Source organism: Trachemys scripta, chromosome 3, assembly GCF_013100865.1.
Source record: "Trachemys scripta elegans isolate TJP31775 chromosome 3, CAS_Tse_1.0, whole genome shotgun sequence".
In the NCBI taxonomy this organism is placed as follows: domain Eukaryota; kingdom Metazoa; phylum Chordata; order Testudines; family Emydidae; genus Trachemys; species Trachemys scripta.
The window spans coordinates 45,012,544-45,031,889 of record NC_048300.1 but is presented as its reverse complement, the minus strand read 5'-3'; the positions used below and the strand labels follow the sequence as shown (position 1 = coordinate 45,031,889).

Sequence of the window (19,346 nt, the reverse complement as noted above, 5' to 3'; positions counted from 1 at the left end):
TTTTTTCTTTAAATATGCAACCCTATCTATGAAACTTTTTTAAAGCTTTGCTAATTGCATTAGCTCTAGAAGCAATGGATAGCTATCCAGCTATCTGACTCAACATCAAAATGAAAAAAAAAATTAATTGTTTAAAATGGTAACACAAATGGCTTCATGATGGCACAGGTGTTCCCACATAGATACTGCAATAATGTGCCCATGTCTTTGATTATTCACTCTTCATTATTTGTAGGTGTGCAACTGATCACCTAAGTTACATGGCATTTTCTGCTTGCATTTTTTAATATTATAAAAAAGGAAAATGTCACATCTTGGCCAGTAAAATGTTTAGAATTGATTTTTTTTGGTATATATAAACTGATTTGAAGGGATACAGACAAAGTGGTTTAATTTTATAATGGACCTCTTACAAGTGTTTCAGTGAATCTTGAACTTCTGCAATACATTTAGGAATGTATAAATGAATTCTGGTTAAATTTTAAAGATTATTTAACTTTAACCAAGTAACTCACGGCAATGGAAACACAGTACTAGTCATTCTACAAAGCTTTTTTTTTTTTTTTTAACCTACTATAATGACTAACTTTAGGCAAATCTCAAATGTCTGAGGTCTGTGTGTTGGATAAGAATCCAAATGTTTGGATGCTTATCTAAACAAATTTCATATAAAAACTGGGCTGAAATTCATTAGGTCATGCTTTTTTATAATTATACTTAGCATTTATATCCCACCAATAACTTTAAGGTACTGTACAAATATTACCAAGTAATACTTGCAACACTCTTGATAAGGGAGGTACTGGTATACATGTATTTTTATCCCAGATTTACAGATGGGGAAAACTGAGATATAAAGAGGTTTGTGTAACTGGCTCAAGTGTCAGAGAAGGAATGGATTTACATTGGGATAATATCCCCAACATCCCCACCAAATCATGTCTTCTCCTTGGTATTTAGGCTGCCTGCCACAGCCCTTTGCAATACGCTGAGTACACCTCTGTCCGGTCTTACCAAGACCACGAATGTTTGGGTTAGACTCCAGAAACCCATTATCCTTCAGCACCTTTTCTTAGTCTGATTCTCATCTCTTTGAGGCAAACTCCACAACTGTATTCTTCTTTAACAAGTTTTATTGAAAATAGAGAGAATAGTAGTAAAACAAACATGCCTCATCTGAATGTTTTGCAAAGCCCAATGAGCTCATTTTCTGCTGCCATCTGAAACAAGGATTATTTTTAAGTTAACCAAACTGTTTTGAATGTTGTTTTTTTTTTTTTAAAGCGCCTGGATTACTATCAGAGAGTTTACAACCAGAACCTTAAAAATACATAGCCCTTCTATATTTTGCCTTTTGCCTATACTTTTCAAAGTGGGTATCATTGTTCTCAATTTGCAGATTAGTAAACCTCATTGAGTGACTTGCACAAGGCTACAAAATAACTATTGTCAGAGCTGTGATTAGAATTTTGGTCTTTTGACAATGTTTTGTGCTCCCTTTGCTTATCATGCTACTTCCCTTAATCTAACACTAAAGTTTCCCAGTTGGAAGGTTGTTGATTTATCTTATCCAAACTGGTCCAGACTTCCTGTTTTCCATTTCAAGAAAATTCTACTGAAAAAGTATTCCTGAAAGGGACTCTAACAACTTGAAGTATAAAATTAATGCACAAGATTATATGCACATTTCTGCATGGTCGTTATGGCAGATGTAATGCCCCTGGAAGATAACAGGGAATAATAAACTGCTCAAAGGTAAAAAGATGAATTATGCTAATATTTCATTTACAGGTGGAAGCATAACCTGGTTAATGCCATAGCTCCAGGGAGATTACTGTCTCTTTTACTGGAATGCACTTTGTAAAGGGCCATGGGAGAAAGGTGGTAGTAGTAAGAGCACAGAATAAACACCAGTTTGAAGAGAGCCAAAGTGGCTCCCAAAGGCTCTCTGCTGGCATCTGTTTTGCTTTGTTAAAAATGGCACACAGTGGAACTGGGGAATTCAGGAGAGAAAAATGTGTTGTAGTCAGGAAGTCCCTTACTCCACACCTAACAGAAAGAAGAGAGAACTTGAGTCAACTAACCCAGCCTGCTCTGCCAAAGCCTAAGACATGGCAAAGCTCAGTTCATTTGGGATGATTTGAAGAGCTAACTTTTGATTGAGGAAAAGGTAATATAGTTAAACACTGTGCTAGGCATGGGTGCAATTGTAAAGGGGGAACCTTCCCCAACCAGATTTCTTTCTGAAGAGGGAAAATAGTGGGGGCAAAGGGTAGCAGTGCTCAGCCCCCACTGCTGGCAAACAACTGCATGGTCGCCTCCTGCCAATAGGAGATGCTCTGAGTCTCTGCTGGGCAGGCAGGAGAGTGCAATGAGAGAGACTCCCTCATCTGCAGCTGGCTCAGCCCCTGCCTACAGGTTTTCTTCCTCAGCTGGCCTTGGGTGCTACACCTTTAAGCTCTGCAGCATCCCCCCTTTTAGAACAGGTACAAGGAGGAGACCAGGGGGTTGAGGCCCCATGGGAGAGGGCAGGAGGGCACTGGGGACCCTTGGAAAAGGGAGCTGTGATTGGGAAAGGCCCAGGTTGGTACTTGGAGGGGAAGGAGGGCTGAGTGGGGGAGGCAGAGAGGAAGAGGTGAGAATGGGGGAGCTGGGAGGATGGAGGGATCTGCTGAGGGTCAGAAGAGAGAAAGTCAGAAGTTGGGTTTTGGGGGCACAGAGTAAGCTTCAGTGAGAGGCTGGGTGCAAAGCAGCGTTGGATGAAATGGGGAGTAACCAGGAATAAATGGAAGGGGGGTGTTTAGCGAAGGCTTAAACTCAGGGCAGGGTAGAATGATTGAGGGTAGGTGAAGTGCAGTGTTTCACAGGACAGAGTAGCTGAAGGGGTGTTTGGGGAGTGAGGGCTAATGGGAAGGATATAGAGGGAGGGATTTGCAGGAAGAGGGATTAAAAACTGGACACTTGGGAGGAGGGGTGAGCGGGATAGTTTTGGAGCACTATGAGGGTGGGAGGACAGGAGATGTTGGGCTCTTCAGGTGATCTTGTGTTATTTTGATGAAGTGTTCTATCTCTCCCATAGCCACCTTTTTTGGGCAAAATTAACCTACTGCTGTCAAGGCTGGCTTTTGCTAAGAATGCAACCTGCACATAGAGGTACACTTTCAGAAGAGCAGTCACCAGGTTTGCATCTGCAGCTGGGTTTGTGAACCTAAAATTGAGTACTTGAGTGGCTAAATAGCTGACTGCACCCCTCAATGAGAAGCCCAGGCCTCAGCCCTCTTGAAAATTTACCTGATGATTATATCTACTTAGTAATTTATTGCAAAATTCTGAAGTCATGCTCTGTTTTGCAAATGAATACACTTTACTCAAACCTTTCACTGACTTCTTGGAGAGTTGGTGTGATGGGGTGTCTAACCCAAACAAGGCAGAGCAGGTTAAATTAGGATAATTAACCTGATAGGCTGCATCTAGAAAAGAGCCAGGGATTGAAGGTTTGATTGAAAATGGAGCCCCAGCTGTGGAAGAGCAGGTTCAAAGCCAGCAAGCTGGCAATAGAAAGGAGCTATAGGGAAATGGGTTATAGTCCCTCCCTGGGAGTGGGGAGGTGTGTTTGAGTCTATGGAGTTTAGTAGTCTGCAGCTGAGAGGAAGGAGTTAAGTTGGAACAGGCTGGGGAGAGGGGTAGAAGCTGTAGGAAGGAGTCTAGGGAGAGAGCAACAGGGTCTGAGGGAAAGCGACTGGCACAGTTGCCAAATATAGGGCCCCTGTACTGGAACCTGGAGTAGTGGGCAGGTCTGGGGTCCCTTACCAGCTGCTGGGAAAGTGGCACTGGACCTAGCCTTGGACTAGAAGGCTGATTGGAATGGCTAACAGGCTGCTGATCCAATGGGATTGTCATATGCTGGAAGGAGAAGACTATACAGTGACCTGGCTGGAGGGCTGAGTCTCAAGAGACAGAGATCATGGGGCAAGCAGAGTGGAGCTAATCCCTGGATGTGGCCACAAGGAAGTGCCTCTAGTGGTGAGTGTACCCCATGATAGTTGGTTAGACTGACAGAATTGAATAAGGATTCTCTCATTTGGCCTTCTGAATATAGAGCAACTCTTTTTTACATGCAGAAGTGCATGTGTGTTAAACATCATAATGACTTGGTGAGCCCAGGCCTCTTGCTCTGTGGAGGGCCTCCTCCCTGACAGCTCTGAGAGCTCAGCAACAGCTTCCTGTGTGGGAGCAGTGAGCAAGTGTGCTGAGCTGCAGCTGCCTCGGCGACATTTCTGACAGCTGTCGGTTGCCTCACTTGTCTGGGGAGAGGGTACTGCTCTGGCTACTCTGCTGGTGCACAGAGAATGGTCGGAAGAAGTAGGATTAGTGCTCCATTGGCTGCAGATGGGCCCAGCCTGGGGAATACCTATCACGCAGGCCTGTTCTCCCCTCGCCTCCCCTACCATAATCAGAGCCCAGCCATGGGGAGCAGGGATTTAGCTGCTGAGACCCTCCTGTGAAGCAGAGTGAAAAGAAGCTTGTTGGTAAGTTGGAGGGGGACACAGGATCAGTTTTGCTGGGAAGTGGGTGGGTCAGGCCTAGAGAGAGCCAAGGAAAAATCTGCTGGGAGTGATTATATAGGAGGTACTGAGCTGTGGTGTGGGGCAGATATGGATTTGAGATGAGAGAATTAACTGAGAAGATTGAGAGCCTGGGGAGCGGGGAGATAATCGGTTGATTGGGGGAACAGAGAGTTGATTTATCGGGTTACATAGGAGATACATTATGGAATTCTGGCTGCCAGAGGATGGATTTATGGAGGAAAAGAGGGTGTAAGGGGGACATGGGATATGTGGGGAGCTGAGCTGGAGAGAATAAAATGGATTGGGGGAAAGATAATTGGCTGGTCTGAGAAGGCAGAAAATGTAGTTAGGAGAAGGGGCAAAGGTTAGATTAGGGCAGAGAAATGCTTGGAGAGGCTTATGGGCCTGGGGAAAGAGATGAGTGGATGGTAGAAGACTGATAGCGATATAAGGACAATATAGATGGTGGAAAAAAGATGGAGCAGTGGGGCGGGGCAGGGGGGAGAACAAGAGTGAAGATGGGAGCTGTAACCAGAACTGCTGACAGGAGAGAAATATAAAGAAAATGGGGGGCGGGGGGAGAGAAATCCCTGGGGCCATGCTACTGAAGAGTAGCTGGGGAGGGAAGTGGTCACTGTGGCTGGGGTTGTTTCAGCCGTACTGTACAAGATTTCTACACAAATGGCCTTGGCCTTTTAGGTAATTGATTAACTTTGCCCCTTGCAGAAAGACAACACCAAACTCATTCCCAAATGGAAATATGAGGGAAAATCTCAGCCAGGAAGTCCTCTCAAGTCCTTTCCACTGTCTTTTTTTCATATGGGAGTGGACCAACTGGCCCAGTACTATTTCAAGTGAAAGAAATTTCTGTTACAGCTCCTTGCCTGAAAGACCATTTCAGTCCTGCCCCTCCAGTAGCGAAGGAAGTTTTTGGTGCTAAAAGCGACTGTGATGTAAAGTACTTCTAAAGCTGTTAAAAGGCTCTTAACAACTCTATAAAATACTTGCTGCCTCCTCCTGCTCTTTCTGAAATTTTTACTGTAGTATTTATCTCCCTGGCTTACTCAGAATTTCCTCCCCTAAAAGATAAGTTGTTAATTATTCCTGAGATGTCAGGATCTAACTCCCCTCTAGCTATTAAAATGTACTTGCATTGTAGTTTTTTATTAGGGTTGAGAGAATATTTTTTAAAAAAATCTGCAAGTCAGTTGAATTCAAAATATCAATTTGATGATGTAAATGGACCTTCTTCACTTTCTGAAAATTTGAGTGGGGGAACTTTATAGAATCAATACTCATAAAGAAACTTAAACTAGAATACTTGCTGCAAGTGAATCTTGAATTGTACAATTGAGTCTAATCTTTGAAATTCATGAGATATTGGCTAGTTTACAGATAGGGTGACCAGATATCCCAATTTTTATAGGAACAGACCCGATTTTGGGGTCTTTTTCTTATATAGGCTCTTATTATCCTCCCTTCCCCCCACCCGGTGTCCTGATTTTTCACACTATTTACATAGGTCCCTGCCATAAAGAAGCAGAAACTTAGCAAACACTGCACAAAGAAAGTTTGGTATTAAATACAAGGTGTGTAAGTATATTAAAAAAGTTACAAAAATATTTTGAATAATGTGCTGAGAATTTTGCAATCTGAGTAAACAGAAAACAAGGCAAAATTGATTAATCAATTGTTATGAATTATTTGCTCAGCATTAATTATTGTAATGCTTAAAAGGGATTGATGCCAGATGTAAATGAATGTGCTGGGGAAATTGATTACAGAAGATTTTATGTTGCTCTCTGAATGAGAAGGAATTCTGCAAAACTGTATTACATTCTTTAAAATAGGAACTGCACAGAGATCTCCGGGGGTGTATGTATACCATATCCACATATGCCAGTACACTTTGGTAGAACCATTTGTGTATGATTCTAGTTTTCATGTATACACACACTACATTAAAAGAACATTAAGGTTGCAAAGTTAAACATTCAAAAGTTAGGAAATGCAAAGGTTGTCCTGCATAAAAACCTTAATAAAGCAAGAGCATATGCAAATTAAGATTTTTTTTTTTCAGCTGCTCATAATTTGGGCAGACATTCAGAGAGATGGTGAAAAGAACCTCTCTGACCCAACATAAGAACTGCCATACGGGGTCGGACCAAAGGTCCATCTAGCTCAGTATCCTGTCTTTTGACAGTGGCCAGTGCCCGGTGCCCCAGAGGGAATGAACAGAACAGGAAATCACCAAGTGATCCATCCCATGCTGCCCACTCCCAGCCTCGGGCAAACGGAGGCTAGGGACACCATCCCTGCCCATCTTGGCTAATAGCCATTGATGGACCTATCCGCCATGAACTTATCTAGTTCATTGTTTTTTGTTTGCACCCAGTTATAGTCTTGGCCTTCACAACATCCTCTGGCAGACATAGGCACCAACTTTCTCCGTCGCTGCTGGGTGCCCGCGGCCCCCTGCCCCTTTCTGTGGCCCCACCCCAACTCCACCCTTTCCCCGCCCCTGGCCCCGCCCCCATTCCAACCCCATCCCCAAAGTCCTTGCCCTAACTTTGCCCCCTCCCTGCCCTAAATCCACACCCCAGCCCCGCCTCTTCTCCCAGCATGCCACGTTCCTCCTCCTCCCCCCTCCCTCCCTGACCCATGAGTCAGCAGTTCTGTGGCGCAAGCGCTGGGAGGGAGGGGGGAAAAGCAAGATGCGGTGGCGCACTCGCAGCAGAGGTGGAGGTAAGCTGGGGCGGGGTGGGGAGCTGCAGTGGGTGCTGAGCACCCACCAATTTTTTTCAGTGGGTGCTTCAGCCTCAGAGCGCCCACGGAGTCAGCGCCTATGCTGGCAGAGATCCATGGGTTGATTGTGTGTTGTGTGAAGAAATACTTTTGTTTTTAAACCTGCTGCCTATTTATTTTCATTTGGTGACCCTTAGTTCTTGTGTTATGAGAAGGAGTAAATAGCACTTCCTTATTTACTTTCTCCACACCAGTCATGATTTTATAGACCGCAATCATATCCTCCCTTAGTCATGTCTCTTCCAAGCTGAAAAGTCCCAGTCTTATTAATCTCTCCTCATATGGAAGCTGTTCCATACCCCTAATCATTTTTGTTGCCCTTTTCTGTACCTTTTCCAATTCCAGTATATCTCTTTTTGAGATGGGGCAACCACATCTGCTTGCAGTATTCATGGTATGCCTACATTTTTGATTTATATAGCGGCTATATGATCTTTTCTGTCTTATTATCTATCCCTTTCTTAATGATTCCCAACATTGTTAGCTTTTTTGCCTGATGCTTTACATTGTGTATATTTTCAGAGAACTATCCACAATGACTCCAAGATCTTCCTTGAGTGGTAACAGCTAATTTAGAACTCATCATTATATATGTATTGTTGGGATAATATTTTCCAATGTGCATTACTTTGTATTTATCAACATTGAATTTCATCTGCCATTTTGTTTCCCAGTCACCCAGTTCTGTGAGATCCCTTTGTAACTCTGCGCAGTCTGCTTTGGACTTACTTATCTTAGTTAAGGTTGACTCTCTCTCCCTCTGCATTCTGCCAAATTTCAAGTCCCTGCTCCAAAGCATTGATGTGCTATAGCTTCTCAAGAGACAGTCTTGAGAATTTTTTTAATATGGGAAATAAATTGTTTTGCATAGCCTTTTGAAATGGCTGAACCTTTTGTAGCTGAAATTGTTCCAAATTTTTTTGTCTGAGGCAGATACCTGACATGGACAACTTTCAACTCAAATGGTTAACATTTGGCAAAGTATAAGCAACTTGAAAGAGTCTTAGGGCAGGCCTTCACTCAAGGGGGGGGTCGATTTAAGATATGCAAATTCAGCTACACAAATAGTGTAGCTGAATTCGACGTATCGAAGATGACTTACCCCGCTGTGAGGATGGTGGCAAAATCGACCTCCGCAGCTCCCCGTTGACGGCGCTTACTCCTACCTCCGCTGGTGGAGTAAGCGCGTCAATTAGGGGATCGATTGTCGCGTCCCGACGAGACGTGATAATTCGATCCCCGAGAGATCGATTTATACCCACCGATTCAGGCAGGTAGTGTAGACCTAGCCTAAATAATGAAAAGTATCAGGCAGACAACTCTAGGCATATTTAATCGCACCACTTAAAATAAGAAGTTAAACTGTCAGGGTTGGATTCTGGATTGTGCCACAGATTTCCTGTGAAACTTTGGACAAACCACTCAGGGCCTGATTTTCAAAAGTGATCTAATTTTTTGAAACCACAACTGTAAATAGCGAAGGTTTCATCTTCAAGGGTGCTGAGCATATAACTGTAATTATGCAAGCTGAAGCATTCAAAATTGGTCACTTGAAAAACGACCTCAGTTTCCCCTTCTGTAAAATGGGGATAATAACCATCTCACAGAAATATATTTCAAAATATATATGCACGTCTACAGAAGATTGTAGCCAGGATCTGAAAGCATGTTTGTATATTTATTAAATAAGCCTCACAACACTAAGGTGAAGTGAGTAGTTATCTCATTTACAAGGAGATAATATTTACACATTGAAGATAAGGTTTGTTTTGGCTCTTAAACTTTTGGATGCCCACCTTGGGCACTTTTAGGGCCAGCATAATTGAGTTCACCTAGATTGTTCACCTCTGAAAATGAGATCCTAGACATCTGAGGATGTGCTCCCCAAAAATGGAGATGCCTATCATTAGAGGTCACTTTTGAAAATCTGCCCTTCAATAACTTTTTCAACACTGTGGTAGGATTAGTAATCCAAGTCTGATATCCAGACTCTTTAGTTTAGCTGCAAGACCATCTTTCCCCTCTTTTTTGTAGTTGGTTGTATGAGAAACCCACAAAGGTAAGAGAATATGGGAGCACATGTTGTTCACTGAAATATCAGGGTTCCCTCCCCACAAATTTTGCAGGCTTTGAATCTTTCTTAATCAAGGCTTGAAAACATGAATTAATGTCTTGGTTTTGGAATCCCTACAGAATGTTCCTCTCTGCTGGGCTTAATTCTGGTGCTCATTAGAAAACAACCCCCCCCCTCCACCCCAAAAAACAAGCTCTCCACAACCCTTTCATCCATGCTTCTCTTTGTATTACAGATACTTGCCCCGGCTCTAAATTGCTCCCTGTCTGGCAAGGAGGCTTTTTTTTTTAAAATCAGAACATTGTTGGGTTTCTTGTTAGTCTTCCCTTTTCTTAATCTTCTCATCTTCTTACCCTAGTTCAGGTGTCTTATCTGTTATGCATCTCATGTCAAATTATTCAGATGGTCAGTGCTGACTCTCACTGAGTAGTCTGCACTGCTGGCCTATGAGGAGTCCTTTGCAAGTTCTGGTTCCTGGGCATGGTGACAGCGCTAGTGGGGATGCAGATGTGAGGGGCGGTAGGTCTGGTACCCAACTGAAAAGGTCCCCAATCACTATCACCTTGGATTTCCTGAAGTGTTGCAGTAAGGGCAGCCACCTTCTGTGTTGGCACCATGAAGTATTCCACAGTGGGTGGGTGGGCAGGACATGGAGCAAACGGTGCCTGGTGTAGAGTCCTGGCAGTTGAGCTGGGCTATGCCAAGGTGAGAAACAGCTAGTGCAAACACTGTCCTCCCACCCCTAGTGGTGCTACCTCTGCTCGCTACCGGCCCATGTAAACAAATGACTACTTCCTGTAGCCGTGACACTGTGACTGTCACCAATCTGCTCTGGCCAAATTTTAAAGCCTAACCAACACAAATATGTCAAATCACTTGCATACCTGACCTGCACACTATGGAACCTGACTACAAGTGGTGGGTTTGGGTCCGGTTGCAAGGCTCTACTTGCCGATATGTATGTGTGATAGTTCATCCTTTTTACAAGACTCTGATAAATTGTGTACAAAGTATACTTTGTGGTATCATTTGAAAACTCATAATCTGCTGAGTATTATTGTCCTGGTAAAATGTATGTGGCAACATTGTATGTACAGTTATAAGATTCTACTGTATGACTTTACATGTTCCAAGTCTGGGGAAACAACTTTAGACCAGTTCCCTAGGGACAAAAGGCTAGTCAACACCTCAGCCAGATTTCAACATAATCAAATGAGCTATCACTTGATTAAGAGGTGTTCTTTTTTTAAAAAGCAGGAAGAAGGGTGTGGGTGAAAGTTATATCTTGGCAAAGGAACAGACTTGCTTTAACCTGAACCCCAGCTGGAGATATAAAAATGAGGAACAGGGGCCCAAAGTCCTCTCTCTCCCATCACTTCTACTCACAGCATCAACGATGTTTAAAAGACAAAAGAAACATCATTGACCTGGGGGAGGGGCCCTGGCTGACAGATCCAGACAGACTGCTGTAAGCATGTGGTGTGAGAAACCTTTGCCCCCCCCCAAGTTGACTTAGTTTGTTAAGTTGGGTATTTTATCTTTTTAACCAATTCTGGCTTTTATGCCTATTACTTGTAATCACTTTCTGTAGTTAAAACAAGTTTATTATTGTTTGAAATGTTTGGGAGCCTGCATTAGAGATAACAGCATTTGTGCATATCATTTTCTATTAATGAGATGACAAACTTTCTATAGGCTTGTCTTCTCTAGAAGGAAAGAGCTGAGCAGTACAAGATGTGCATTTCTGGGCACAAGTCATCTGGGAATGGACATCGGCTGGTGTTGCTCTGCAGTATAATTCAAGGGTGGCAGGCTGGCTGAAGCACTCTTGCAATATAGCTGGGGGCAATTTACATGCTGAAGGCTATGAGAACTGGCCATGAGTGGCTGCTATCAGAGTGAAACAGTGTAAAAGGCACCTCAGGTTAGCGAACTGAGGGGACACAGCTATCCAACGGTCCAGATTGTACCCTGGGGCATGTTACAGTATGGGATTTTACAATACCTTGAGATGGTACAATACCTATTCCTGAAAATTCTGGGCAAAGTAACTGACTGTAGCCTGGCAATCTTAGTGCTACCACCAGAACACACACACACACTACAGTGATTGAAAACAACACTTTGGCTGGCATCACTACTTTGATTTTTATGACCCTCGCAAAAAGGTAACTGTTTAAGTGGATGTAATCCAAGTGTGGTGGTCTAGGACCTCATTTCATGTAGGATGAAGGACCTGATAAATATGCATTAAAAATTTTGACAGAGAATCGTTGGCATTTGTTTTCTACAAAACTAATTCCATCAGTACAGAGCCGGAGTGGAAGTCCAAGTGCAGTCAGGTCACAAGCCACTTGAGACTATTTTGACTAAATTGTTGGGGAAAATATCAACCTGGTTGCAACCTATGTTACTTCAACTGCAAAGATATAACCTTGCAGTTGCTTAAATATGGGGTGGAGAGAAATTAATTGGAGTTGCTCTGTCCAGAGCTATGTCTGATCAACTCCCTCATGACAGGCTTATTGATGAGAACATGAGAATGGTATTCATGGACTGGGATGCGTCTTAACACTGCCATGCTATACAGACAAATGATTCATACCAAAACTGACATACTTGTGTGCCCTGTCAACACTGGCATCTAGAGTTTCCATGCTGAGAGGGAAATGTACTGAGGAATAGAATATGCATTACAAAACTGGCATAATAACAGGTGTTTGTCTTATGATGACAGGAACAGACATGCTTCGTTCTAAGCATGAGTCAATTTAATTTATTCAAAAGACTGAGCTAGACAAATGATTGGTCAGTCCCATCTCAGCTGGTTCTTGACTTAAATTTACACAAGATATTGCAGTGATATAAAAATAGACAAGTTATATTGTCAACATTTGCAATTTATCACCTACAGCAAAAAAGAAACAGAATAATTCTCTAATTGCCAATAAAAGTTTCAAATCATGGTAATCATTAGTGTGTGTGTATATAAAACCATATATGCGGAGGTGATGTCATGATTGAGGAATCATGTTATAAATGCATTTAGCACAGGGGGGACACCAGGGTACAATACAGACTGATCAGTAGCTGTGTCACCCCTACCATCTAACCTGGGGTGTCTTTTACAATGCTTTGTTGCTATAGCCTCTGCCCGGACTCCTCACAAACAGCCTCTAGCATGCAAGTCACTCTCAACTGTGTGTGCGGCAGCCAGCCAGCCACCTACAACTTGGCTCTTACTCGCTTTGGTTTTACTGCAAAGTGACCCCAAAGCACTCCCAGTCTTAGATTTTCCCCCCAGAAATGTATATCGTGTACTGCCCAGCCCTCTCCTACACAATAACAATTTATATGAAGTCTGTTATTTCTTTAATAGAAATAATATGCTCACAACTTGCCACCTCACATTGTTTCCCAAACACTTCAATTTAAACACACTGGATTAGATGAAACAAATTTATTTACTACAGAGAGATTTGAAGTGAGTACCAGTAATGAGGCATAAAAGCCAGAGATGGTTACAAGAAAATAAAGTTAAAATTCTACTGGTGTCTAACTTAAATTAGTTCAGATTCAAGTAAAGTTTCTCACCATATGCTTTTATCAGTCTGACTGACCAAATTTCTTAGGTGAGAATCCCTTCCTTCTACCTCTGTCACTTCTGATGCTGTGAATGTGATTGGGCAGGGAGAGAGAGATGGGGTGTTTGCCTATCCTTTTTATAGTTTGTCCCTCTTTTCAAAAACATTTCTGGATTGGTACCGCGAGACAAGCTCTAGATGGAAAGATGTTCCCTACTGTCATGTTCTTTAATATAATTCATTTCACTTTCACACTACTTTTTTCCCCTCACCTGTTTTGAGCTTCCTCTGTCTTCCCTTCCTGATTGATTGATTGACTCTGTTTACTGCTAAAATGCAAATTAAGCAGAGCATCCATTTTTTTGTTGGAGATGAACCTGTTTGCCAACCTCGGTTTGGAATATGTGTTAACACTATACAGTAGAATCTTATAACGTCACATTATAATTTTGCCACCACCTGTTTTATCAAGACAATGTTGACCAGCAAATTGAGTTTTCAAATGATACTGTACGAAGGTTGTTCCAATAGGGTGTAGGGTGTGGACACGGGGGTACATTCTGTCACAGCATGTTCTACTCCTGTCTTCTCCCCACAGATCTAACTGCTTTCACACTACTGCCTATATTTTAAATTGGTCCAATAGAGAAACTCTTCCTCTGTCCTCATCTGTGGAATTCACTTAACATCCGAGCTCATAAAACAAGGATGGGATGCATGACAACACCTATTCTAGGCCAGACAGCAGTACCATCACAGGGCATACAGAACCTCTGCTCCTCCAAACCTAAACAGCAGAGAACATGCCAGATGTGGCATAACCTACAGAAAGTTCAGATACATGCTGTCCAAGCATAAAGATTCCATACTAAACCAATTGTAAAGTCTGTTTTCCAGCAGTTTAAATGCTTGTAACCTCTGTAACCCACAAAGAGGAACAAGTTTTCATCACTTGCTGTACTAAATATTTTATCCCTTAAACTTGAGTGACAGGAAAATTGCTTGACAATCTGCTGTTTGTTTTTGTTTTTTTTTAAATCAGGAGGGAGATGGGTGAAAATCGAAGGGGGAAAAGAGGTGTGTGTGGTGTGTACTGTTACTTTAAAATTGTGTGTGGGGCTAGGATCTGGGTGCCTCCCACTGTAAGGAGTACTAGATGCAGCCCTGAGGAGTTAAGCTCTTGTAGCCGGGCTAAAGAGCTGACTGCTCTCCGACTCCAGTTAATAAAGTGCTTACCTGTGAGTCTGAGTGTTCCTGCTGCCAAAGCCTGTTTACTAAGAGTAAGTGGGGTTAGCATGGTGTTGCCAGGCAACAGCAGCCAGTGTTCCTACCAATGAGCCAATTGTCAAACCGAGGGAGCAGTATCCTCTTCTTTGAAATGCAATAAATAACGGTAACTCAACTTATTTATCAATTGTAATTAAATAGTGCTAGCTGTCCATATATAACCCAAATTATATATCTATAGTGTCCGTAAACAGCGCAGACTTTTTCTATTAAAAGGTTTACACAGGACAGATGGTGATATGTTTTTAATCAGCTTTACTGAGAGCTAAAAGGAGCTGCGTCAAATGGACAATGGGGTAAGACACAAAGAGCTTTGCAAACTTAAACTATATCATTTTTCATTCAACCTTGGGATGCACCTTTTATGTGTTGCATTTTGTGTCATAAGTGCAGGTGAACAGTTTTTGGTATAGTACAGCTGAACATTCTGTGAACTTTAAATATGGAACTGTATAGTTGATATTCTGTATAGCTTAAATACGGAACTGAGGAGCTGACATGCACATGGATTTTTTTTTTTTTTTTAAATTATGTTGTAAAGTTTGATGTTCTAAGTTTTACTAACAAAAATTCTTAAATCCATATATTTGGTAGCTAAACTGTGCTTTTATATAATATAGCATTTTTTTTCATTACTTTTGAAGTAATTGTGTTTTTTACCGTAATAGAACTGGGCCAAATTCTGCAATCAGATATATGTATGCAACTTCCATTAGGCCTAATCCTACATTCTTTACTCCAACAAAACCCCCACAAGCTAAATAAGACGGAAGTTAAAGGGAATATTGTCTGACCAAAGACTGCTGGTTTGACCCACTGACCTGAAGTTGAAGGAAGAATATGGCCCCTAATATTTCCAACAGGATATCTTCAATTAAAAAAAGAAAGTAGCATTCATCTCATGGACACTGTTTGTCTTGGTTTACAGATGCTGGCGGTCACCCATTTCTGTGCCATTGGCCAGAAGAACATCCGTGTCGTCCAAGAATGCAAACCTGCCTTGGTTTCCCAAAGATGGAACTCTGCATCATTTTAGAACCACGCTACTTGAAAGCAGTGTTGCCGAGATGGATGATATTATTTATTTAGGGATTCTTTATCCGCAGGAGACTTTTTTGTAAATATGAATTGCCTGGTTCTTTCCTTGGGTGGTGGCTTCCTGTTTCATGCCATTGAAACATTACTCTTAGCTTATTACGTCACCTTATCGTTGGTTAGCTCACAGGGACATTTCCCCAAGCTAGAAAATGTGGGAGCTTTCAAGAATGTGTCTGTTGTGCCAACTCAAGCAACGTGTGGATTGCCAGACCGAAGTACTTTTTGTCAGAGTTCTATTGCTGTTGAAAGTATTCAGTTCTGTACCCAGAGGTTTTGTATTCAGGAGTGTCCATATAGATCTTCACCTGCCTCCTACACTGCACTTTTCTCAACAGGCCTTGGCACTTGTATCTCAGAAGACAAGAATGATTTGCATCCAGGCTCCTCCATCAACTCTCAAAGTTTTATTTTTCGTAATCACAAGGATTGTTTTTCTATTCCCCGTTCTCAGAGGCTCGCAGCATCATTTACATTAACTGTGTGGCTGAAACCTGAGCAAGAAGGTGTAATGTAAGTAGTGTTGCATGTGTTTACTTTCATGGTGCTCTGAAAAACCATGGTAGTCAAGGCTGTTATTACTGTGCTATTAAACATTTAACAAAGGTGCATTGTAGGAAACCGTAAGACATTTTAAAAATTATATTTCAGATCGGGGCTTCATGCTCTTCAAATATTAAGGCACATGAAGTCTGTTCCTGCAGTGTTTACTCATGAGTAATTTCAATGGAGATATTTATATACAAACCCATATTCATTTTTTCAGTTAAATGTATTGGAACATAATTTATATAAACTTTTAAAAAAATATTTGTAAATAAAAAAAAGAAAAAGGGGGTTGTGCCCTTTTTTTGCTTTGTTTTTAAGATGGATGAAGATGACTTAACATTAACCCCCCTGCCCTGCTTTAAAAAAGTAGAACCATCAGGATTATAAAGTCTGGCTGTCACCGTTTTGTTGGAGGATTTCTTCCAGGTTTAGGGATAGACAAGGTGGATAAGGTACTATCTCTTAGTGGACCATATTCTGTTGGTGAAAGGTTGAGAGATGTTTATTGAATTTGAAAGGTGCTAAACCTTTTAACAAAGGCTTATTTTATTCCAAATGTTAGTCATTGAAGTTTGAATAAGTGTTTAAAAAATGAAGTTTTAAAAACTGACTAAAAATTGCTTCTTGTTTCAATTGCTTAAATTTCACTCTTCTAGAAAACGTGATATCATTATATTAGTTCTCCTATCAGTCTTTCAGCCTGGAGAGGACCTGACTCTAATGTAAAACACAGCAGGTTGTTTTAAAAAATACCAGCCTTTCAGGCTGCCTTTATACATCATAAAGAAAAGCTCAATCCCCAAAGTTTTTCTTTGCAGCTGACCTTTATAGTATGCAAAAAGCAGAATATGTTCATGGTGAACATATATTAAAAATAAAATGTTTCCATATTTTTGGAATGTTAAAATCTAATATGCTCCTCTGTACCATTATAGATAGTGATTGTTTATATATTTGTACTTTACTCAGCTTAGACAAAAAATACTAGAATTTTTTCTTCTTTTGTTTCTAGTCATTTTCACGTCTTGATTTTCATACAGCATCGCAGAGCTATGGTGTTTTAAGCACACAATATGTTAAGATGCAATGCGTAATTACATTTAAGCCCTTGCCTTAAGCCGGGGACCACATACATGTATTGCTCTTGTGGTCAAAATCAGTGGTTGAACCTGAGACCTACAGCAACAAAAGTGCAGGTCTTTACCCCTTGTGCTAAAGGAGAAACTCAGCTGTGATACAGTTGCAGGGAGTTATAGGTTTTAACTACTGTGACAGTATATTACATACGGTACCTGTAAAGACCAGTGCCTCTTGAGCATCTGAAATCCACAGACGTTAAATTCCAACCTGGGGAGCTGCTCTGTAACAAACCAGTGTCTACATACACACAGATGACATGGTTATAAGGATAGAACCTTCAGACAGAACCAAATGTAAAGCCCCTTCAACTTGATCTCAAGGAATAATTGTAGCCCTGATACAGCAAAGTACTCAAGTATTACTCCTGCGGGAATTCTGCGCCACTGTGCACGTGCAGAATTTATGTCCCCCCACAGATTTCTTTGCTTCCCCGAAAAATGACTTTCTGATGGGATAGCAAAGGGAAGCCACAAGAGCGGTCATACAACTCTCCCCAGCAGTATGTTTCGGGTGCCCAGGTAAATCACTGTGAGGCAGGGGGCGGGACTGGGGAAGACCCGGCTAGTGGCTCCTATCCTGCGTTAGGCTCAGCTTCTAGTCCTGCCTGAGCTGGGGAAGATGGGACTTCCTCTTCCCCTGCATGGCATCTGGGGCTGTGTCAGATCCATCCCCTGATTTCTCCTCCTTCTGTAGGAAGCTCTGCAAACTGCTTCCCCCACATGCCTCCTGTACCCATGGCTCCTCAGGGGGAGACCCCCCTCATACCCAGACCTTCCCACCAAGCCTAGAACCCTTCCTGACAAGCCCCACTCCTCCTGCACCTGGACCACCCAAATGAGCCACATGCACCTGGATCCCAACCCCGCTGAACTCCAACCAGCTGCATCTGGACTCCCCCACTGAGTCCCTCACCACCCAACCCCCTTGCTGAGCTGTATCCCCCCACACCCTCCCGCTGAGCCACAACCACCTTCACCTAGACCCCCCTGCAGAGTCCCATTATCATTGCACCCAGAACCCCCGAATGTGCATCCAGATCCCCCTGCACCCAGATCCCCCCACTGAGCCCCCAGCACCCAGATTGTCCCACATAAAACACTCTGAACCTACACCCACCACATTAAGCCCCTTCACACTTGGATCCTATCTTGCTGAGCCTGCCTGCCCACATCTGGTGGGCTCTGGGGTGTTTCTGGGGGAGGCCCAGTCCTTGCGCTGTGTCAGGGTTGGGTGCAGCCTCACTGCTGAGACGGTGTCCTGGGGGAAGCTGCAGAGTGATTTCCCACCTCTGTGCTGCCAGTGGCCTGTGCTCTCCAGCGCTGTGCTGGAGCCTCCACATTTATTTGACAATAAAATTTGCAGAATGTTAAAATGTGTGCAGAATTTTTATTTTTTGGCACAGAATGCCCTCAGGAGTAAAACATTTGCTTAATTTTAAACAGATTAGTAATCCCATTGAAGTAACTCTGTGATACTGAGACTACCTTGCATGGAAATTCATGTGATTAATCATCTGCTTAAAGTTAAGCGTGTATTTAAGTGCTTTGCCGAACCAGGACCTCAGTTAGATAATAGCAGTCATAGGCAAGATCTTATGCCTGGTTCTTCATTGGCTTCCTCCTTATGTTGCATTCATTTTGCAGAAGCATAAATGACGACACAAGGGGCATATCTAGTTCCTTCAGTTCTGGAATATCATGGAAATCTACAATTTAAAATCCTAATTTTAATGTTTCTGTTCAATATTTGTATTGGATACCAGCAGTTTCTGTGACTTTGGCAATAGATGTTCAGTACATATACATGTATGTTACGCTGCTAGACCATAGTTGATTACTAACTGGTGGTATAGCAGAGTGAACTTGGAACAAAAGCTCAGCACATCATCAGACAGAGGGAGTGCTTGGAGTATTGTGCAGATAGACACATTGGATCAGCCTAGTCACACAGAAGGCCAGTCAACCGCTTAGTGCCACACAAACAGGCTCTGAAGTCTGACTCAACAGGCATGTAGTCCACCACACAAAAGACAACATCACCAGAGCTGACAGAACTGCATTTTCCCACTTTGTTATACTGGGTGTGTAGTAGGGTTACCATATTTTGTGCCTCCAAATGGAGGACACTCCACAGGGCCCCGGCCCCGCCTCCAGCCCCGCCCCCGCCCCCTCCCCCTCCCCAAAGTCTCCGCCCCCTCCCCTGCTTCCCGCGAACATTTGATTCGCGGGAAGCCTGAAGCAGGTA

At 42.5% G+C, this 19,346-nt stretch overlaps 1 protein-coding gene across 1 annotated transcript in view; it reads left to right on the top strand.

Annotated features, from left to right (window-relative positions):
• The first annotated feature begins 15,281 nt into the window (after positions 1 to 15,281).
• Positions 15,282 to 19,346, top strand: part of USH2A (usherin) — a 548,586-nt gene continuing 544,521 nt past the window's right edge. Inside the window, exon 1 of the mRNA XM_034764482.1 lies at positions 15,282 to 15,926. Within this exon, the coding sequence (XP_034620373.1) occupies positions 15,442 to 15,926 (485 nt within the window). The 5' untranslated portion in view covers positions 15,282 to 15,441. The remainder of the gene's footprint in view (positions 15,927 to 19,346) is intronic.